The following is a 24,286-nucleotide window of genomic DNA, read 5'->3' on the forward strand; positions in this document are numbered from 1 at the left end:
GCGCTCTCTCTCCCTCTCTCTCTTTCTCTCTCTCTCTCTCTTTCACACACACACACACATTCACACTCACACACACTTACACACACATCCACACAAGCTGCATTCCCATCCGTGGACACAGGAGTCCCCCTAGAGGTGGGACGGGTCTGTGCGTCCGTGCGTAAAATGCGCGCTCTACTTTTGGCTCAAACTTGTTTTTTCACTCTTTAACATAGATAAGAAACTAGAAGCTAAACCAGGCTTTTTTTTCCTATTCTAAATACCAAAAAGTAAGTAGGATCAAAACTCAAGGAATGCCATCAAACATCATGCTCAGATTGTTATAGCACCATCTAGTGGTGAAGATCCGAACTCAAAGACTGTCACTGCCAGTAAACTAAGTATCCTGTATGTGTACAGCACACATGTACACAAACACACAACACAACTACACACACACACACACACACACACACACACACACACACACACAACACAACTACACAAACATAAACACACAACACAACTACACAAACACATAACACAACTACACACTCACAAACACACACAACACAACTACACAAACACATAACACAACTACACACACTCACAAACACACACAACTACACAAACATAAACACACAACACAACTACACAAACACATAACACAAGTACACACTCACAAACACACACAACACAACTACACAAACACATAACACAACTACACATACACATAACACACACAACACAACTACACAAATACAAACACACAACACAACTACACAAACACATAACACAACTACACACACTCACAAACACACACAACTACACAAACATAAACACACAACACAACTACACAAACACATAACACAAGTACACACACTCACACACACAACACAACTAAAAACACATAACACAACTACACAAACACACAACGCTACTGCTTAAAGACCTAGAAATATTTGTATTGGCTTCCTAAAAATTCAGCCTTTCCCAAGTGATTTTTCATTGTTTACTTTGACATTATCCTATTATTCTGAATTTTGCATTTGTCAGTGAAAATCAGGTGAGACTGATTTTTAATGTTCATAAAACCTCAGACTAAATTCAAAACAGAGAAAACTAAAGAGCCTCTACACGTCCACACTTTTGCACAGTACTGTATGTGTCAGTAGTGTGTTTATTAGATGATATATGAGAGATAGAGGGTTTACAATTCCAATATTGTATTAATTAGAAGCATTATAAAGCACAATGTATTTTGGGGCATATATTTAACTATATTCAATTTATTATTACATTACATTGCATTTAGCAGACGCTTTTATCCAAAGCTACTTACAAAAGAGAGGGTCAAATCAAGCATCGGTGCTAAAGTACAGTAAGGAAAACATTATCAAGTGTAAGAAATTATTCTGTTATTCGAATTTTGCCTCAGACTACATTCAAAATGGAGAAAACTGAAGAAAAAGTGACTTGTCTGGCAAAATATATCATCAAATGAACATAAAAATGCATGTCTGCTACTACTGTCATTTGTCAAACTGCATAGATTTTATTGGTGAATCAACATCGCAGAAGATGACGGTGTTTCCACGTTCACAGTGGAGCCTCTGAACGTCCACATGGGTCAAATCTGATGATGATGAAAGGCTGATGAATTGCATTTTATCTGAATTATTTACATGCATTGACAGGTTTAGTAGTTCAACAGTTATTAAACATCTTAGAATAGTTAATAGTTTTGGTTGCTGGCAGCTGTTTAGAGGGTGAATGTTTTATCAAATGTGTTCATTATCATTATCAGTCCGTTTATTTTCAGAAATAAAGCAATTTCAGTAAAACCAAGAAAGATAAGTGTTCTGGTTCAAACCTAAACAGCCACTCACATGGTTAAGTGTTATCTTTAAACCAGTATGACCTGACTGGTGTTGACATAGAAGAATCTGTTGACTTTTCATTAAATAACACAACTACACACCCCTGTAAATCCCACTTAGTACATAAACCTAAGCTACAGTTCTACTGTAATAGTCGATTATTACTCTACTCTTCCAGCTCATACTTTTCCTTTAAATATTAGAACCAATTCAAGTAAGAAAGCATTTTTTAAAAAAAAACAAAAAAAAACATGTAAAGTCACTTTTCAGGCTTGAGAGTTACTAGTCTTTTTATGTTACCATTTTGGGATTTTTATTTATTTTTTTTTTTTTTCTTTCCCTTCTTCTTCTCCTTTCTTTTTTATTGTAACTGGATCTATCTATTGTTATTTTGTATCCTGAATTTTTTTAAGAGGACCCCAAGAAGACTAGCCTGTCAATGCTTCAGCCAATGGGGATCCTCTGTAAAGACTAAACAGAACAAACCCTACAGTTTCACTGTTATACCTGCTTCCACTGTTCTACTTCTAATCATACTTGGACTTGGAGTATTGCTTAAAAATATGTAATTATCTTAATGATGAAGCTTTTTTATTAGCTGCAGTGAGAGTAAGTCTATTAATAAACTACACTAATGCATATTGTTGTGTCTTTCTCCAAAACAGAAGTCTGTGTCTTTGATAGTAGATACTTGACTGTTCCATTACATCATTAGGTACAGTATGTGCTCTAACTGTGCTGCTCTACTTGGCCAGAAGGTGACGCAATTGTTCATCCACAGTCACAATCTCTGTTGAATTATTCCACTGCGGAGAAAATGAGAGCTCTGTCCATGGGCGAGGTAACAACTCTTATGTCCGCCTAGTTTAATTCTAAGGAGGTTTGACTGGCGTGAATGTTTCAGGAAACAGTGTCATCAGCTCCAGAAGGACACTCAGAGAGGACAGACCTTAACTAAGGCAGATGTCCCATTCTGTGCCACTGTGAGAAAAAAAAAACAACAACCACAAATCCTTCTTTCTGACAGTGTGGTCCACTTAGACTGTTCTCACTAAGTCATCCTGGGGTGTAATAGAAGTCATAATGATTAAAAATAACATTAACAGTTCAGTTCCCAAGTGAATTCTTCTCCCTATGTGACCTTTTCGAATTATACTACTATCCTATTTTGCATTTTTTCCAGTGAAAATGATCTATTTTCCTTTGTTTAATTGACTGATCATGTGGATGCTCATTAAAGCTCAGAGTAAATTCAAAGGTTATTACATCAAAACTGGGAAAACTGAAGAAAAAGTGACTTTTTCAGTAGAATGTAGCATTAACTGGACATACACCCAGTGTCTCCATCCACTGCCATTGATCCAACTCTGTGGGTTTTACTGGTGAATCAATGTTGTAGAAGATGACGGTGTTTCCACGTTCATTATGAATCTCTGAACGTCCAAATGGGTCATATCTGATGACCATGAGAATAAGACGAACTGTATTTTACACCAATTATTTGCATGGATTGATAGAATTAGTGAAACAGTTTAGATCAATAAATGCTTTTGGTTGACGGTGGATGTCTGGGTCTTCATGGGTTAAATATATTTAGCCTACATATGCAGACGTATTATGGAATGTGTATGATGCATATTCCCAGACCAACATTAGGTTTGCTGGTTTATTAAAGTTCTAAAAACCACACATATGCATTTATCAGTCTCATCTGGATATATGTGAAGTATGCAACATTAAAAACAAGAGTTTCAGGGGAAAAAAGCATCTTCTATAAACCAGATTGGTATTTAGTGTGACCTCCCTTTGCACTGAACATGTCTTTAACCCTTTTGTTCAGACAATATAAGATTATTGCATTAATTTTCTAATGTTTCATACTATATTTCATTCAACACATGTCAGATGTTTGGAACTGTCTGCCTTGCTTCTTGTCATGGGGTCAGAGGTCACACTAAATGCTGACTTTAATCTTTAGAACCCATCTAGTTCAGTGTTTTGTGTGTCTTTTAAGGCTGTGCACATTTTTCCACTATTTTCTTGTTGTATCTGAAAAAAAGAGAATGAGAACTAAGTGGACATGCTCATTTCAAAACTGCTAAAACAACAAACCTGGAGGTGGCCTACGATGGTGTGTTTATTAGTTGATATATCCTCCTGAGACCCAGGAAAGTAAATGTTTTGGCTTTTTTACATAATTAAATAATTGTCTTGGTTGGAAAAAGCATAATGCAACAGTTTTTCAGATACAGTTTTATTTTCATATTATTTTTTTGTGGAATGTCCTTTGCAGTGGGCAGGATTTTTTTTCTAAGTAGAGCTGTGAAACTCTTGTCCCCTACAGAGGGCAAAAATTCATTTCTAAGTCTTAGGAGGATATGGGAGATAGAAGGTTTACAATTTCAATACTGTATTAATTAGAACCATTATAAAGCACAAGCACAACATAATTTGGGGCATATATTCCATTTATATACTACTTTAAATTGCATTTAGCAGACTTTTTTATCCAAAGTGACTTATAAAAGAGAGGGTCAAATCAAGGATCAGTGCTAAAGTGCAATAAGCAAAACATTATTAAGTGCAAGAAAAACTGGGTGAAATACAATTGTAGCAAACAGGAGGACAGAACAAAAAAGGGATTTGTTTAAGGAGAGAAGTCAAGTCAAGTCTATCTGGACTTATAGGCTATTTATCATCAGCCTATTGCAAATAGTTTTTCAGTTCTAGAAAAAGATTGCAACTTTTATTGCTTCAGTTTGATATTGTTTTTTATTTGCAGATCCACATTAACCCTTTATAGTTCACTCATAGAAATACTCTGAAATTCAAAATTTCAACTTTAGTGTGCCATTAGAGGACTTAACAAAACTTTATAACTTTTGAGAAAATTTTTAACATTTTTGTATTGTCATGTAGAAAATCAAGGTCAGTGAAGTTACCATATTTGGTTCCTTACCCATAAGTGGCAAAAAAAAAAAAAAAAAAAATTCAAGAAATAAATGGAAACTGAGTACATTTTGGTACCTGGTACTTTGCCAGCTTTTTAGACACAATAATAAAAGAGAAATTTAGACATATTTCCCCCCAGGATGTACCTAATTATGACCTCAGATAAATGCAAAAAAATTATACTCTTGCTCTGGGCCATCCCAAAATTATTGAATTTTTAATAAAATATTGGGGCCAAAAATAGGACCAAAATTGTGACATAAAAAGCTACCTAGGTGTCAGTGCATTTGATCTGGAAAACATGGTTTGAAATGTTTTTTCTAATCCAGACATGCAGGTTTTTTCATGAGCTGGCAGTCTAATTCCAGGTTTTGTGTGTAACATCCATCATACCCACTTGTGTTACATGCAGAACCTGCCCAGTTAAATGCATGTAAATCGCGAATGATTTTGCAACAGCAGTCATTTTTGTGAAACACTCTGCCTTGCATAATTAGTTCAATTCCCAAAATGTACCTGTGAGAGAATGAAGAGATATTCCAAAAAATAGTAGCGTATAATTTTTGTGTCCTTTTGACCGTGTTACATGCAGATTTTTGTATTAAATATAATGTAAAATAATATAAAAATGTGTTTTATCTGAAAAATAATCTCTCTTTTATCTCAGTAAGTATTTCTTTTTAAAATAGACCCAAAGTGCTTCCAAACTTGCTTTATAACATTTGTCTACGTCTGGTTTGAATTTTTAGCCCCTCTGTCCTGTTTGTAGGGACCAGTTTCATAGAAGCATCCATAGATTAAAAAAAAAAAAAAATTAAAAAAAAAGATATTTTGTTCATGCTTTCTTTTCTTATATTCATCATTTCATAGGTCTCATGTATTTCATTGTTGTTGGTTTTTTGTTTTTTGTTTGTTTGTTTTTTTGTAGTTTTGTTTGGGGTTTTTTTCTCTCTCTTCTGCCCAGTTTAATCAGTTCTGGTTGCAGTTATTGTTACCATTATTGTTACTGTTTGTATTGTTGATACTTTCTTGTGAGGGTCTTCGCCACCTTCTTCTCTCTTGTTCTCTCCCCTGTTTCTACCCCCCCACCCCCACCCTCCCCCACCCCACATGTCAGGTCCGGCATCAAAATGTGGTTCAACAAAACTCATAATAAACACAGTAGAATATTAAAAAAAAAAAAAAAAAAAAAAAAAACAAGAAAAACACACACAAGGTTAAAAAAAAAATCACTTTTTGAACATTACAACAACATAAGTGCTGATCCAGACACCTGTCCACATCCACATTATCCCTTTGAACATCATTCCTTACATTAGTACCATTACTTCATGGTACCTACAAAAGCAGGTACACTCACTGTTCATGCAAAGGTGGTCTTTACAGACCCTGGAGACCACACTGGACCTGAGATTGTTGACTCACTGTAATGGTTGCTGTCACTGTACTGTAATAAAGGGTTAATAAAGAGGTCATATAAACTCTCAAACTGGGGGTGGGGGGTGACTTTCCCTGTCTCTGACATTGGCAGTATGAGGTACCTGATGGCAGCGGTCGATGGGTGCCGTGGAAATGGAAGGCGTGTAGGGGATGTGAGGGGGCCAAGAGTGTTTGATCGATGAAAACCGAGAAGAGCCCCCCCCAATCCCACCCCATCCCACGTGGACAACTTCAGCCTGTGAACATTTGAAAACCATTGTCAGAGCTCTCTTGTTTGCAGCAAATAAAGTCAGGGATTATTATATTTATGTTCCATATGTGTGATCCACTGACAACCATCACATCATTTTACATCACGTGGTGTGATTGGAGGAGGATGTCATTTGTTTTAATCTTGTAAAGGACAAATCCTTGCCTCACAGATCTAAAAATAGCCAGTCCCATCTTAGACAAAAACCTAAATCTTGCCTGAATGACTCGTATTTATATCCATGCATAGTAAATATACATTATTCAAGAGGAGAGTTTGATGCAAGTGCCAAACTCACAATTGATTATCAGTTCTCATAGATTCCATTTCAAAAATAGAAATCCGACATGAAGCCGCAGAGACCCCCGGGGGACTGGGCTGTGTGAAAAGTGCAAGTCTTGCATAATTTATAAAGAAAGCTGTAATCTATCCATCCGTGTGTCCGGGCGTATGGCTTTGTGTACAGTCATTGATCATGCCATGAATACAGAAACTAGAGGTTTTGCAGGGCACATTCCGCCGGAGCCTCGGATCCAAATAAAAGCGTTGAGAAGCAGCCGAGCCGTCTGGGTTCTGCTGTTGTGAAAATGTTTGGACGAGGCGCGGTGCTCTGCCTTTAGTTGATGCCTCTGTGAAATTGTCTCCTTTTCATCCAAGTTTGGCTGAGGACCGTGATCTCCGTCAGCTGCGGATGTCCCTGACCAATTCAAGCGTCTTTTTGCTCAACGAGGTTGGTTCATTTTCAGTTTTATTTCTCCTCTTCTTTTTTTTTTTTTTAATATATGTATATATACCTATTCGGTGGGGTGGTGGAGGTAATACTGTGTACAACTGAACAGGGTCTGGGATGCTGTAGAGGGACAGACGGGTGCGGAACCAGGATGCATGGGTCCATATAGTGGATTATTCCTCTACCTTCGGACAATAACAGCCAAGTGTGCAGGTCCTCGGTGGGATACTGGTGATTCAATTAGATGGGAGCGGAGGAGCCACGACATGCACTAACACTGTCAGTTTGCCACTAGAAATTAAGGACGACTGAGCCTGGGCTGCAGTGGCTCTGAAATGTTAATGCAAAGATATTCGACTAGAATCAAACAACTGTCCAGCCAGAGCAACAGATGAAAACAATCATGGTCTGTCTGCGAATTTATTTATCCCCTCACACCATTTTAGAGGCGGTGGGATAAGTCAGTCACATGTATCTGGAGGAAAAGCTACAACTGTATCAGACCATTTCCCATAATAAGTCATTTAGTCCCATGCATCTAGTCTGTGACTGTATGTGCACTATAGGCTGTGTTCCTTTGTACAGACAAATCGATTGGCTTCCATCATCTGTGCAACTCTTACTCCTTCAGTGCCAGCAGTGTGCATTGTATGTTGAACTCAGAATGTCTGGAAACACTAGAAACGTGTGCTTTGTGTGTCAACTGACTATGATTGTAACTTGCACAAAACATTATTTGCAAAGTGCAAAATGTTTTGACAAACTTGTATAAACCAGATTGGTATTTAGTGTGACCTCCCTTTGCACTTAACATGTCAGTGTGCAGTGTGCATTATATGCTGAACTCATAATGTGTGGAAACACTAGAAATGTGTGTTTTGTGTGTCAACTGACTATGATTGTAACTTGCACAAAATATTATTTGCAAAGAGCAAAATGTTTTGACAAACTTAACTTTTACCATCAGTAGATTTTTAGTAAATTAGGAATCTTAGCTAATAATCATAAACGTGTCAAGTGAAGATGGTGCCACTTTCAAAGACAATTTCATAAATCGATAGATAGATAGATAGATAGATAGATAGATAGATAGATAGATAGATAGATAGATAGATAGATAGATAGATAGATAGATAGATGCACACACACTGATGGTTGAGGAACTGTGAGATAATCCATTCAGGACACCATCAGGGTCTCCATCTGCCTCTCTGTGAGCTTGTTCCCCACCAAGAGGGACTGGCCTGTGTACTAAAGGTCCTTGAAAAGTCAAAACCAGGATTTGGATCATGCCACTGGTCAAACTGGACTCTGAAAAGTCCTCCAGAGATCGTAGATGAATGCCTCAGTGTGTGTCTGCTGGGAGAGCTGCAGGGGGTCCTGTCAGTCTGTCACAACAGGTTTAACACACTGCAGCTGCATCAAACCGATGCTTTTGTGGAAAGTATCCCATAGAATCTAGTCGAGGAGGATTTGGCTCTTTAAATGAAATGACTCATGTTGTAAAATAGAGAAGAAATAACTCTGACACTGCAATACAAGACACACAACAAATTTATATTTTGAGGTTTTTAATTTGATTTAACTTATAATTCTGTATGTAGGCATTTCCTCCAGAATCACGTTATAGTTATCATGTGTTTGCATGAATGTTGGATTATAACTAAACAACCAAGCTGATTTTCTTGAATCCTAGTAGCCAAGCAAGAGCCAATAACATTTAGGAGCAGATGCTGCATAAATTCTACATACTGCGATTTCTTTTTTTTACTTTTTCACTTTGTGAGATAGTGTGATTAAATACAGAACTGTTGAGCAGAGTCATGCTCTGAATGCAAAACAACAATGAGTTGTCTTATTTGAATTTATTTATACTTTTTATTTTTGTAAGGAAAAAAGCTGAAGAAGCTATTTTTTAAAAATGATTTTCAAATTTCAGGGTATGGACAGTACTTTTACATTGTTAATGGTGTAACTTAACTTATAGGTTGGTTATAGGTGTAAGATGAACTAAAAGGCAATTTGAAAAAGATAGACATGTACATGTGTTGCCATGAGTAGTTACATATCAGTAATATCAGTTAAAAGCTCATGTCCTGCCATGAAGCATAAACATGAACATGTGTTAACTAAGTTTTTGACTCATGTTGACAAATATCTTCACTATTATTGGTCACAGTCGCAGCATTTACAATCTTGTTTAGTGACTAAAAGGATGAACTGATTTACATACATCCCTGTATTTCAGTGTGTAATCCTCAGCAGACATTATGTCATATGTTTGTGTGTGTTGTGACCATATAAAGTACAGCGACAGTGTGATGTGCTGCTTAGTGGCACTCTCACCCACTTCACCAGCATCTCACCAGTCTGTTTACCTCATCCTTCATCTTGGCTTGCGTACTTCAAACAGGGATAAGGTCTGTGTTGGAACACATGCTGTACCTGCATGTCTGAACCCATCAAGTGCTGCACAAACCTCATGAAAAGATTTGGCAGCAGCCAGGTGTCATCTTCCTCTACTCAAAAATCAAAACGCAGCATCCCCAGTGCCTTAAAATAGCCCCTCATCCATAATGCACCAGCAGCAGCTCTGCCCAGAGCAGCGCTTCATATGGGACAGATTGACAGACATCTGCACTCAATGCTTGGGTGCAGCTCCTAAAGCTGCTCTCCCCATTTTTTTTGCCTTTTTCCCACTCAGTGCAAAGCACCATGGAGTTTAACTTTCAAACCTTCATTCATTCATGTTTTATTCACATCTGCTGCTTACACAGAATTCGAATGAATGCCCTCTCCTTTTCTTGCTCCTTCTTTTCCCTCCTCCGCTGCACTGTTTCCTGCAACCTCTGCTATGAATTATGAATCTCAACTTGCTGTAGATTTTTTCACTAATAGTCATGGTGTTATGGTATCAGACTGGTTTCAATGTGTGTTGTTGATTTCAAGCTGTGTCATACATAAAACACACTTTGCGTATTGACATATATGTCATTGATTTTAGATTTTTCACTGGTTTTCATGGCTGCAAAAACCCTTCCTATATATGCATATCCATAACACATACACATATCAGCTGAGCAGCTGTCAGAATACAGCCAGCCATGACATCCGCAGAACCCACTCGGTGAACAGAGGGCTGCACAGGGGACGCCTCCACATGTCGAACAGAGACAACTAACATGGCTCCCATATCCCCTCACCACCACATGTATTTCTTCTGTTTCTAAACTTTTGGCTTTTGACATGCTGAAATCCACTGTGGTTGAAAAGACTGTGTGGCAGGACAATAGAAATGACAGGTTTTCCACTTTTAGATTTTCAGTGGTGTTTGGCTGCGTGGGAACACCCCTGTCCATACACCTGTGTGCTGCATGTCTGGGGACATTTTTTATGAAGAAAAGCTGTATTGTTACAGCATAAAAATCCTATTTCAAACAATAATATGCAATGCAAATGCTGCACTTGGAGCAATAGTTTTAGGGGGTGTTTTGTATGTACTATATAAAAAATAAACAAAAGTCATAAAATTACGGGTACACTATACAGATACACTAACAAACTAATGAGGTTTTGAAGTTTGAAGGCTTATTTTCTTTTTTTTCCAAAGGGACAGTACATATTAAAAAGCAGAATACACAAGATTATAACCAAGAATAAGTCCCATCATTAGTCCCTAACCTAAAATGAGAACAAAAATGCAATGACACATTCAAGCAAATTCATCTTTTGAACCAAATTGTTGGAATCAATTTATAAGTCATGTTCATAAATGCTGGTAACCAAGAAAATCAGGGGAGGAGCTTATTTTTAAGGCTGATCCATCCACACATTGGATGTTAAGCAAAAACCCATTAATGTTGCACATGTAAATTAGGGATGGGCATATTAATTAGTCATTTAATCATAACATAATAATTAACATGTGCCCTCCACCCAAACCACAATAATAATAATAATAATAATAACAATAATAATAATAATAATAATAATGATAATAATAATAATAATAATAATAATAATAATAATAATAATAATAATAAAGGAAACAAAAGAAAGACTGGGGAAGGATCTGGTTTACCACCAGTATACTAATTATGTATATCCCAAAGAAGAATAAAAGAAGTCATCTATGTTTACCTAATTGTTATTCATGCACATCCCTAATATAAATGTTATATATTGTACTTTTAATATATACAATAAATGAAGGAAAATTAGCTTCATTTTGACCGACTGATCTTTCATCATCATGTTTCATCATTACATTTGCAACTTGATGTTCACTCAGAGAACACAGACCTCCAACAAGGCCAATACTCCACTCTTCTTTTCACCCAACAGTATTAGTAAACCACAAACAAACCACAAATAATGATCCTTGTTTTCCACCTTTGTCAAATGGTGCCACCGGTTAGTTTAAAAGCCTGTTACCATGGTAACAGAGGTCATAGTTCTAAGTTAACATGGGTGTAAATCACTTTCTGATGTCAAAGAAAGAATTAAGAAAAAAAAAGCTTTCATCCTGCACCCATTTTGATGGATCTGCTGCAGAACTGAGATTTGGTGCAGTCATTTCTGTGCAATCCTGCTGACAGATAAGCATGACTTATCATATATATGAATATGTTCCTTGGCCAAGATAATAATCTCATACCATACTATAATATAGAGACCTTTTGCTGTTTGAGCACTTCTACTTTTCGTGCCTGAAGTACTTTTTGCTGATGCATCTGACCTATTCTTCTACCACTGCCCAACCTCTCTTAAGCTCTTGTGGCTGAATGGAAACAACTTCCTGCAAGCAGTTTCTAAAATCTTTTGGTGAGCTTTCCAGGAATAGCGGATGCTTTTAGACCTCAGGTGCACACATACTTTCCAGCCGTATGCTTTTCCCACACGGTGCCTGAATTGAACTTGTTTACTATAAAATATCTCATGGTCATTTTGGTCACTATGTTATGTCATGGAAGAGTCTTGAAGAAGCTTAACATGCAGTTTTTGAAACCGAGTCCCATTGGACAACGGGAGGTAGAAATGAACGGAAGAGAGGAGGAGAGAGGGTTGGGAGGATGATATGCAGAGCAGAGAGAGCCTCTCTGACGTAGCAAAGGGTTGTGTTCTGACAGTGGTGGAGAATGAGAGAGGAGGAGGGGGGTGTAGAGAAAGAGAGAGGGAAAGACTGCTTACAAGCACGCTACAGTACACTTTAGTGTTACCCCAGAGAGAGAGCACACCATGTCAGACTAGCAGAGAGAGCAAGCAAAAGACATAGGGAGAGTGCTCTCCTACCTCCAACTGAGTAAGTACACTGCAATCTCTTCTGCATCTCATCTCTTGGCTGTGAATTGCACTGAAAGCCACTGTAAACTAATAATAGATCTGTAGAAGCCTTTGGTTAATATCTGCTGTTACAGGCTTGGCTTTGTTGTGTCTCTCCTGCTTTTCTAATTTTTGCGGACAAGTTTGAGAATTTTTTTTTTTTTTTGCTGCGTGCATGTGACGGTTTTAGAAGAAATCTGTCCAAACTCCTCACCATCAGCCGTGACATTTCCGTTAAAAGTCTGAGTTGCACTAAAGCAGAAATGGTATTTAGTACAGTTGTGTGACAGTGTTGGGAAGCTGTGGGCATACTTGCTGGCGTTCATGCGTTCTCTGTTGGCAGGGGGGAAGGAGTGCATTTGGGACCGCTAGGCTTCCTGTGCAGGGTCAATTAAATACTGCATGAGACAGAGCACTAAAAGCCTGTCCCGTGAGGAGCGAAGTGCTTTGTGTGTTTGTGTGTGTGTGCATATGTAGGTGTGTGTGTGTTGGTGGATCAGTGTGCAATGCCTTGATTAAATTTGATAAACCAACCATGTTGAGAGGCCCAATGATCCCAGTTTAAGCCTCTTTTTGAGTTCCTTATTATCAACTCTGTCTTATTACTTTTTACCGCCACAAAAATCAGAATGTTAACAAAATACTCTCTTATGTTTGTATATAAGATCTGTAAGTCAGGTTCTTCTTATCTAGGACACCTCTCTTTTCTACATTTTCAATTTATTCATCAGGCTCTCTTTTATAGACGCTCAGACCTTCAGGCTGTAACATCTTCAGTCTGTATGCAAAAAAAAGGGGCTTTTGTTACGATAAACCGAGCCTATGTGGTGGCTAAAATCATTTAAGATGAAACTCGAATTAAAACATACAGACTGTTTTAGATGTAAAGCTGGGATATGCAGATATGTAGGGCACCATTACATATTGATAAGTCTGACATTCCCTCAGTTAGCCCAGCCCAGTAATCAAGATGCACCAATTAGGCCCAACTCAAACCTAGAGTCTAAATCAGGTCAGCTTCTAACAAACACATCTGATTTAATGAAGGATGTAGCACTGTGCCATTCTGTGCTGCACTGTAGGTACACAGCTTTATGTGGGTTAGCTCCAGCCCCTCTGCACTTTGAAGCAGTTTGGTGAAGTCAGGTTGAGGGATCCCCGGGGGGATGAAAGCCTAAGTATGCACAGTGTAGCCGGCAAGGCCAAGTCGGCAGCGTGGATAAAAGATAAGGATTCCTGGCTGGGCTCACTGCACCCTTCTTCTATTCCTCCACTGTATGCCAGCTTCACTGACGGCCCATCCATGATGATTCACATCATTACATTGTCCCCATTGCATCAGTAAGATTTATCTGTATAGTTGGCTAATACTAGGTGGTTGTAAACCTTCATTTAAAGAGGCGTTATTGTAATAGAGGAATGATGGAAGTAATACTGTTTTGTTTGAAAATGGCATGGAGGAGCGTATTTATAGGCTGTAGGGCCTGACAGGGATTATTACAGGCAGGGAGAAAGTATCCTGAGGTAACATTAGAGCAGGAGGAGGGTGGAGCTGCTCAGGACAGGATGGAGTATCAATCTGGGTGGCTCTCCTATTGATCCACTCTGCCCCGCTCTGGTTGCACTGTCAGGAGACCTTCTCTCTGGCTCTGGATGATCCACCTCTGCCTGTAATGCTGCCTCAGCTCCTACCGCACACAGACAGTAGGGTGTTTTTGGGTAGTCTATAGGATGGAGATGTTTGCAGGTGATGGGGATGCTTTAACACTCAAATCCTTAGATTTACTTAAATAATCTGGACCAGTGTGTCCTTTAAAATGACCTCTGTGAAGACTCTCACATACCAGTAGGAGGAGAGTATCATACAGTGACTGTACTGTCAATGTGTGGCCCTTCTCTTTTGTTTTGAAGAGTAAATCATCAAATCATACTTTGTCTAAACTGAACCATGATGTCTGTAGCACCAACTTTTCAGAACTTTGGAGTATAATCTTTTCAGTCTATATTTACACTTTAATTTTAATGCCTTAAAGTGTTGGCATGCATTTACTTTATTCCCAACTCTAGTAGTGCCTTGATAAGAATTGGCATATGTGGCAGATCCAAGTGCAGGATTTAAATATTAAATCAATATTCAGGGCTGAAATGTTTCTACATTCGCCTTTAACAGTCAGGTTTTTGATGTTGTGTTGTTTCTTTCCCTTGAGAATGAAAACGTGTGCTAAATAAAGAAACAATCATGAACCAAAGGTGACTGAAACATCACTAGATGTAATAGTATCCTTTTGGAAAGGAGGACAAAAAGACATGCAGCCTAACTTCAGAGAATGAACACATGCTACAGACTGAACAAAGACAAGCATCAGTGTCTGTTCTGGTTCTCTGTATAGGCACTTAGTTCACATTCAGATGGGCTATCTGGCATCAGTGAATATAGCTGAGCCAGTCTCAAAATCTGCTTTGCTCTTTCTTGGGGGAATTCATCAAAAGTCAGTGAACTTTGACAATCCTCCACTATCCTCTTCCCACTGCCAAACAAGGCCTGTGAAGGTGGAGAGGAGAGGAGAGGAGAGGAGAGGAGAGGAGAGGAGAGGAGAGGAGAGGAGAGGAGAGGAGAGGAGAGGAGAGGAGAGGAGAGGAGAGGAGAGGAGAGGAGAGGAGAGGAGAGGAGAGGAGAGGAGCTATATTTAGACCCTCCAAACAGTAAAAAATAATGAAAAAGAGCAGATTCTGCTGTTATGTTTGATCCTATTTTTATGTTGTGATGACTTTCTTTTTCTCTCCCTCTCTTGCATTACTTACCTCTCATATTAGTCTGTCTTTTTCATTCCCTGGTCTCCCTGCTTTTGCTGTCCTTTGACTTACTTAGCTGACTTTATTAATGCCTGGAGGGAAATTATTCATCACATCAACCAGTCTTGAGCAGGATGGACACAAATGAGTTAATATTTTGAAGACCATAGTGGTTTTGTGCCTTAATGCAGGATTTTTAGGTTTATTCTATTGTGACAAGTACATAGGATACAAAAACATCTTTAAATTCTTATGTATGTGCTGGAGTTTGATTATTATAGGTTATAGGTGATTAATCAGTATGCATGACACAGCTGCAGAATGTAACTTTATCTATCTATGGAAACTATTTTTAACATACCACAGCAACCATTACTGCCTAAGAATGTAATATTATGCTGGTATAAGTAAAATTTGCGCAGTATGAAAAATTCGAACTAGCACCAGTAAAATACAGTGCAAAGCTCAACAGATAAATGTAAGTAGATTTCAAATTTTTCTTTTTGTCAGTTTCCCTTTCCTCTCTATCCATCTCTTATTGTCTGAAGAACTATGTTAATAGTGGCCACTTCATGCACGGCACTAATGATGACAGTAGTCACTCTGTCTTTTATGTTGCAGATGCAAGTGAGGGAGCTAGTTGCCCTTACTAATAATGTGTGTATGCTCTTGTGTGTGTGTGTTGGTTTGCTTGCTTCCCGTTCATTTTAAAAAGTCGGGCAGAAATATAGCTCGGAGACATTTTTTGCTAAAAGCTCTGGTGGAGTGCACTTAATTCATAAGCAGCCAAAGTTGAATGAGGGTGAGAGAACGCATGCTGCCAGCATAATGGACGCCGAAGTAGGGTCTTCACAGCCTGGGGCGACCTGGAGAGGCTTGCCAGGAACAATGAGGCCATCTCCTACAATAGAGATCTATCTACAGGCTTATTAAGACATCTGATGGACTCTAGATGGCTGCTTGCTGACTCACCGCTGCATTACTGTTCTGTAGGCTCATGCATCACCTTCCTGTCAGGAGGATGGTGCAAGGCAGGCAGACAGAAAGGCGGGCACAGCCTTGCCTTCCTCTTCCGGTCCTTTTCATCTTTCTATTCATGACCACCTCCATTTCTCCATCTCCTCCACTTCCTTTGCGTACAGTTTTTTTTCTTCACCTGTTTAGTGAAGAGGATCCATACTGCTTCAATTTCACTGACAGAGAAATGCCAATTATAGATCTGTTTGTCTCTCAGCTTTTCCTTGCTTGGTGGTTGTTATTATCACTTAGCATGGCTTACATAACTGCTCAGTCTTTGTTCTGTCTTATTTATAGAAGTTCTATCTGTGCCCAGTGAAAAATGCTACTCTGCAGTGTGAGAGTAAACACAATACCAGCCGCTCAAATGAACTGGTGGGTTTTCACAGCATCTTTTCAGGGTATCCAAAAGTCACAGCACACACACTTACAAACACTTTGAAGAACTTGCGTGGACAGTGTTGTGTGAATGTAAGACTTCTGATGCTCCAGAGGAATACATAAGGCTTGTGATGTGGAGGTAACTGAGGAGAAGAGAGGAGAGAAGATAGAAATTATGCATTAAACTCAAGAGCACAGGGCAGCCTTGAAGCTGGAGAAACCCACTGTTCCAGTATGCGGGTGTGTACACACCAGTGCTGCAGTCAGGGCATCAATTTTGTATAGGAAATGGCTGTTGAAGCAGCGCAGCAACGTCAGCTGTGAAGCACTTAGGCTGAGCTCCCTCTCTCTCCCCCCTTTAACCGCGGGCTGGAGGGGAGGAGGGTTCCGCCTTTTCTGTGCAATGGGGGGGAAGAGAGCTCCGGCAGCAGAATCATGTCTGCCTCAGATTCGAGCGCTACAGGACTCATCTGTAACAAGGTACGCTGTTGACGCTCCCTTTTTGTTTTAACATTGTGCATGCAGTCTCTTCATTCACAAGCCCCGTGTTTATCTGCTCTGAGACATCTCCTTTCTGTGTGTTTTTCCTCTCCCACCCCTCCCTCTCACTCTTGTCTCAGCAGAAGTCTATTCTGGTTCACTCACTTCGCTCCCATCTCCCCACTTCTTCCTTTGTCTCCCATCTCCTCCTCCTATATACTATACCGCTGGTGAAGCTTTGCTGGAAACTTATATCTCATTAGGAAGGGGAATTCTGTTCAAATCTGTTATTTTATAGCAACAGCCTGAACTCTAAGTAATTCTACCAATAAACTCCTGTCAGAGTTCTGTTTTCAGAGTTATTTCCAGTTCACTATGGAAAAAAAGATGATGCAAACTTACTGTTGGACTTTTTACCACTGAGCAGAAAAAGATAAACATTCATCTACGGATATACTTGATATTGAGGAATATTGCAACTCTTTTTTTCCAAACAGACCAATCACTGTGAATCATTCTGTTCAGGTTCAGCTGGTTCTTTGATAAACTTGTTTGTTTTGTGCATGCTTCCCTCTGCTGGTGAGAATCTTCTGCTGCTGCAGCGTCATTATATCATGTTTCAGTGTCTAATAGGACTTCCAGTATGGGATTTCTCCCTATTAACTTCCTTGTATCTTGTGTCCTCTCTCTCTCCTATAAAAGCAGCAGCTTTGTGAGTGAGTCTTTGTTATGTTTCATAGCCATGACCCCAAATGTCCAAAAAGGAGTGAATTGACTTGAAAAAGTAACACAATTGCTGTCCCATCTCTTAGACTTTTATATCACTGATTATATTTTGTTCCACAATTGATTCCATTGTTATATGTTTACTGGAAGCATGTTGTTCACAGTTAAAACTAAGTATTGAGGCTGAGTTTGTCTTTATTTGGACTGAGTGTATAGTTGTGGGAAACCGTCTGACTTGATCACAATTTAATTTCTATTATTTATCTTTTAATCTGAATAAATACAAAAAGACAGAGACAAGACTGTTTTTATGTCTTTGCAGATTTTTTTTTTTTGCCTAAAAAGTACAGTTTTGTTTTAAATTTCCATCAGCTGGGAATGATATTACAGTGAGACAATACAGACTCATCTGATGTGTCAGAAAATAAAGCCCCATTTTTCCATCTGCAGCATGGTCTCATCTGTCTCACCTCTCATAGGCTTTGATATTCTAATGATATCTGCAAAAACTCTGCACTAGATTCAGTTTAGAGTTTTTTCGGAAGGAAAGAAACGAAACGGGAACTGTAAAGGAAAGAGGGAGGAGGTGACAAGTGGGGAGAAAAAAAGGTAAAAGAAGGATGACGTTGTTATGGGGCTATATTTAGAAGTATTATGTGGGTGCTCCTGTCTGGTATTTGAGGAGTCTTCCAGCCCTGCATCCAGCTGGGACTGCAGCCAGTGGAGACAGAGAGGCTGCCGAAAAAGGGTTGAAAATGTGTGTACATTTGTGATGGAAGAGTTTCATCAGTTTGGATATTTACTTGTGACAGTGATATTTACTGATTATATTATTTAGAGGTTTTAGAGAGTCATTCCCTGGTTGTTACAAACACAGGGAAGTTGTTTGTGGACTTAATTTTCCATGTGTCGCAGTACACATTTCTACTTTTATATACTATGGCTGAATTCCTGACACTTTCTTTAAAGTGTTAACACTTTTTGTGATTCAGTTCTTTAATTTACTTCTTTTTTGCACATCACAGATCAGCAGGTTTTTAAAAAGTATACGTTTTATTCAATTTCTTCACTTTTTTTGTATTTTAAGTCAACTACCTTTTCATTTTATTCTGTCATGGCAAGTTTGTGTGTGTTTAAGTTCACATTTCAGATGTTACAAAGCTTTAATATTGTCTTTTTATTTTAAACTTGCTCTTACCTGTTGGTAAAATATAGTTTAACTTAGTGCACTCTAATAATCATAAAACTACATATGACCTGCCTCTGCACAGGACCACATATATGCTACTTACTACTTATATTTATCTACAATGCTTGAATTAGAAAAAGCAGAAACTCACTAGTAAATTCAGTTAAAGTAATCTTGAAAACAGTACATTTAAATGTCCTTCCAGTAGAGACACCAGATCAGTGCTATTCCTAATATAGAATAATCTGGAATGAACAGAAATTGATTTTTTTTTTTTTTTTTTTGCCTATTAGCAAATTAAAAAAAGACTTACCCATGGTAGTGGCTAATGTGTATTTGTTGTGTTTTTTAAATGGTTGTTAAGGTTGTTTGAAAGAGTTTCAAAAAGTTCAATTATTTTGTTAATAATTTTGTTTTCTTTTTATTTCTTTCCTTTCTCTCTATCCTAAGCATTAATATCAGCCCAAAATGTTACAGTCGGTACAGTCATAATTCTAGCAGTACTAGTACTCTTGTGTTGTAGAGTTGTGTTTTAGGTTTTCTTTCCAGGTTGGAGACTCTGGGCTTGTGCCAGCATCTAGTTTGCCTGGTTGAATAAATAAGAAGACAGCGATGGCTGTACTGGTTGTTGGTGTTGTTGCAGTACTCATGCACACGCTCCCCTGAGAGTGCTGCTTTGGAAAGCTGCAGGAACTTGCTGCTGGATCACGTGGTTTCAGGAAAGGACAGACAGGTTCAGAGGCAGGTTGAACAAGGAGAGAGACGTGGTAGACACAGAGGGAGATGAAGCTGATCTGGCTGGCACTGTATCAGAGATATCTGTTATAGATCAACACTTGTAATGTAAACTTAGCTGTTAATGAGATACTCTGGGAAAGTGACAGTGGCAACAGCTGCCTGTAAATGGTAGGTTCACTGCTGACGTGGATTTAAGTCCGCTACTTGAGCTGTAATTATTGTCCCACTCTTCCAGGGTTCAGCCGATTCCTACACTAGTCGACCCTCGGATTCCGACCTGTCCCTGGAGGAGGACCGGGAGGCGTCTCGGCGTGAAGCCGAGCGCCAGGCTCAGCTACAACTAGAAAGAGCCAAGGTGAGCACTAGGGGTCAGGGGTCGGAGGTGTGCGGCTTGGGTCCTGTCCATTGACAGTGCCTGAATGGCTGCTCATCATCCCTTTTGTTCCGTATAAACATTGCTTGTATATTGCTATATTCATTGTATATAATACACTACAGGATATATGCCAATTATTGCACAAAGAACATGTATGTTACTGCCTGTCCATCTTGGAAAATAATTCCTCCTCTGTGGCTCTTCCTGATGTTTCCTCAATTGCTTTTTCCCGTCAGAGCCTTCAGGACTTTAAGAAAGGATGAGGGGTATTACAGATTGTACAAATTGTAAAACCTCTTGAGGCTTGTGATATTGGGCAATAAAAATGACTTTAAAGGTCAGTTAGAAGGGGATTCCCCTCTATTTCCTCAAGAATGTCTGACATGCTCAGTCATATTCATTCATAACCTTAATGCTATTTTAGTTTAGTGAAAGTTTACAAGATCGGATGTAAGTGTTGTTTTTTATGTTTTTTCTTTTAACAGTCAAAACCAGTAGCATTTGCAGTAAAAACGAATGTGAGTTACTGTGGGGCCCTCGATGAAGATTGTCCAGTCCAAGGTGCCGCTATTAACTTTGAAACCAAAGACTTTCTGCACATAAAAGAGGTGAGTGGCATTTAGGAATAAGGGGAGAGTTTGACATTTTGAAAAAGAGCTGATCTGTTGGCAGAGATTTAGAGAAGTTTGATGATATCACTCTGGATATATGGCTACGACAAACAGTCAGTTACAGACCAGTTGTTCATTATTTGGACCAAATGTGTGGTTTCTTAAACACTAACAGGATGTTTCTCTGTCATGCAGAAATACAACAATGACTGGTGGATCGGGAGGCTGGTGAAGGAAGGGGCAGACATCACGTTCATCCCCAGCCCAGTCAAACTGGAAAACATGAAGTAAAGGCAACACATTACCAGAAAACACTTTTCTTTTTAAGCCTTTGTAGGCATCTGTATGTACAAGTACAGACTGCTTCAAGCTAATTTCACAGTCATTACATCAGGTCTGATGATAGGAAATGCAGGAAGTGAGAGAAGAGATTCAAAGCAGCGTTTTCTTTCATTTCAGTAGACTGTGTGGAATTATGGGAATAAAAGGGAACAGAGGCAGGTGAAAGTATTACATGGAAGGAACATCTCCTTGCATTGTCGTAAGAGATGCCAGTTCAATTCCCTGCACCAGCAGAGACATTATTGACTGACATGCCCTTAAGCAAGGCACTTAACCTCCACATTTGCTCCTCTAGCACCTGACATGTCAGCCTAGTGCTCCTAGTCTGCATGTTCAGATAGTGATGGGGTAAATACAGATATGATGTGTGTTGCATGTAAAATATACACCAAAAATAAAGATTCTGAATTCTTCAATATGTGAAAACTATGCACATGTATAATACAGGTAGCATAATATAGTACACTATGGACCAGATCTACTAAGATCCCAATTTGCATGTACTAATTTGTGTGCGCAATCTAGAATTTTGTGTGTGAGGTTGATTTATAGGTTTGCATGTGATTTACTAAGAGTGATTGTGTAAATGACAACAGGTGCAAATGTGTTGGAGACTCACATAATTAAAGGAGGGTTTTGCTTGTTTTTAATTGGTTTGCAGCATGGCGAGTTTGGAAAAACGTATAGCTAAATTCGACCCTATAGAATTAGAGGTGTTGGTAGATGAAGCAAATAAGCACTTAAATGAGCTACAGCAAAGAAATCTGACGATCACACAAAGGAATGCTGTATGGGTGAAAATCTGTGAAAAAGTAAATGCTGTTGGTAAAACAGTGTGAACAGTGGATGAAGTGAAAAGAAGATATCAAGACATCAGAAGAAGAACAAAAGAAAAACTGGCGTATAATAAAATGTTGGCAAATAATACAGTTTGTGGCACAGTGGATGAGGTGCCTCTGAGCAGCGTTGAGGAGCAGGTCCATTTGACTGACTCCAGATCTGCTCTGACTTCCTCCAACAGCTCCAAAATGACAAGGCTGGATAGGCCATATGTTTTAATGAGTGTTTCCACATTCATCCCAAAAATGTTCACACGAGTGTTCTCAGCGTCCTTTTTCATCGTTTCGATGTCTCCTTGTGACAATAACTGCAGCCATGTGTGCGCAATTACGCATACGAACTGTTTGCACCTTCCTTTGAGACGTGTTAAATATAGACGCAGTTTTTATGAGCAAAATTGCTTTTGTGTTTGATAAATCACTTTGCATGTGCTAAATTAATATATTTACATTTTCTCCTCCCAGTACACGCCCCATATTGCATATTCATTGTGGCAAGCGTACTAAGTGGATGCAGACGCGCTATTTTGCACCTTTGAAAGACACAACCCTTAGTGCACACTATTAGTAAATCAGTTTGTAGATTTTTTGGTGTGTACAATGAATTTGCTCATGTTTTTATACACGTAAACCTTTAGTAGATCCGGCCCATTATGCACTGCTCTGACAGTTTCATGTCATGTTTTCAAAAAACCATATGGCAAAATCCTTGGTATAACCTTGACTACACAGGACAGGGTTCTCAAGCAGGTTTTCTCTGGCACTTTCTTCACAGTATATATTTTTGGAAAGACATGCAGCCTTTTGACATTAGACCACAATCACATAAAGCAGGATCAGAATAGAATAGCAGGGTCAGAGGTCACATATGTCTCTGCTTCTATATCTGCTCTGATGAGGTTTCTATCTACTTATGCTTTTCTCAGTTTCTCTACTGCCCCAGTTCCACTAGCTTCCTGTCTCTCTCTCTCTCTCAGTCTTTGAAAACTTTTTCTTTTTTTGACACAACTAGTTCTTGCTCATGTGTTGCACTGTTTTGGAAGTCCTTCTCACTAAATTGCCTCCTAAGGGGATTTGTGCATAATGAAGCTTTGCGTTCTGTTGCTCCACAGGAAAGCAGGGAACTCTGGAGGCTGGAGGTCCACCCCACCATCTGCAGGTAAGTGGGACTGGTGGAGTCCGGCTCTAGTGTCTGTCCTGGAATTTCATGTGGCCGCATGGGAGTCTGAAGAAAAGGACTCTGAAATGTAGCTGAATTTAGAGATTATGCTAGATGCTGACTGAATGAAGACAAACAAATGAAAACAGTATGATTTTGAAGACTGTGTACTCCTCTGGATTGTATATACTCTTACATAGTGTTAACATAAATACACTATTTGGCCTAAAAAACACACCCTGAAACTGAATTAATCTGACTTTAATTTAACAAACAGGTAACTGGATAATTGCTGTAATTAAGTGGAACAAAACATTTAACCCTGTCTGATGCAATGAGTAGCTACTCATCTCTTGAAGAATTGTATCAGGGAACATCCCATGGTCATGGGAAAGATTTAACTCATCTTAACCCATATCAAGGAAAGAAAACCAATAAGAAAATTCATGATATGACTAAAATTTGCAAAAAAAAAAAAAAAAATTATCCAACAGATTAAAACCTGGAAGGACAGAGGGGAACCAGCATCAGGAACAAACATTGTCAGAAAAATATGGATCATAATTGAAGGTCATGTAAATGTTCGGCTTAACCAAATCATAAAAAACCACCAGTAGAAGTGATGGCTATGTTTAAGAGTGAAAGTAAGGACATTTACACATGGACACATGCAAAGAGAACTGCAGGGTTTCAGACTAAACAGCTGTGCAGCCTTTAGAAACTATAGATAGACAGCATAAAGTGTAATGGAAAAAGGTCATGTGGTCTAGTGAGTCCAGATTGACCCTGTTCCAGAGCGATGGGTCCATCAGGGTGAGAACAGAGATGTAATCCAATCCAACTTTATTTATAAAGCCCTTTAAAACATCTGCACAGAAGACTAAAAACACAATGCATACAAGCATAAATTATAATAAAAACATTAAAGCATTAAAAAACAAGAAAATCAAATAAATAAAACAAGTTAAAATGTGCAAACAGAAACAAAATGGTAACATTGCAAAAGTGTTGAAAAGCCAAGAAAAACAGGTGGATTTTAACAAGAGATGGATGAAGTGATTACCCATCATCCTCAGTGCCTA

General features: G+C 38.8%; 1 protein-coding gene across 2 annotated transcripts in view; it reads left to right on the top strand.

Annotated features, from left to right (window-relative positions):
* Nucleotides 1-7,053: 7,053 nt before the first annotated feature.
* cacnb3b (calcium channel, voltage-dependent, beta 3b) overlaps nucleotides 7,054-24,286 on the top strand; it is a 34,150-nt gene continuing 16,917 nt past the window's right edge. The window contains exons 1-5 of one of the 2 annotated variants that reach the window (XM_030138965.1): nucleotides 7,054-7,231; nucleotides 20,113-20,232; nucleotides 20,739-20,861; nucleotides 21,060-21,151; nucleotides 23,158-23,204. In XM_030138965.1, the coding sequence (XP_029994825.1) occupies nucleotides 7,193-7,231; nucleotides 20,113-20,232; nucleotides 20,739-20,861; nucleotides 21,060-21,151; nucleotides 23,158-23,204 (421 nt within the window). In that variant the 5' untranslated portion in view covers nucleotides 7,054-7,192. Of the gene's footprint in view, nucleotides 7,232-17,124; nucleotides 17,225-20,112; nucleotides 20,233-20,738; nucleotides 20,862-21,059; nucleotides 21,152-23,157; nucleotides 23,205-24,286 lie in introns of those variants that run through there. The other variant, XM_030138964.1, reaches the window with a different exon arrangement.

Source organism: Sphaeramia orbicularis, chromosome 7, assembly GCF_902148855.1.
Source record: "Sphaeramia orbicularis chromosome 7, fSphaOr1.1, whole genome shotgun sequence".
Lineage (NCBI taxonomy): Eukaryota > Metazoa > Chordata > Actinopteri > Kurtiformes > Apogonidae > Sphaeramia > Sphaeramia orbicularis.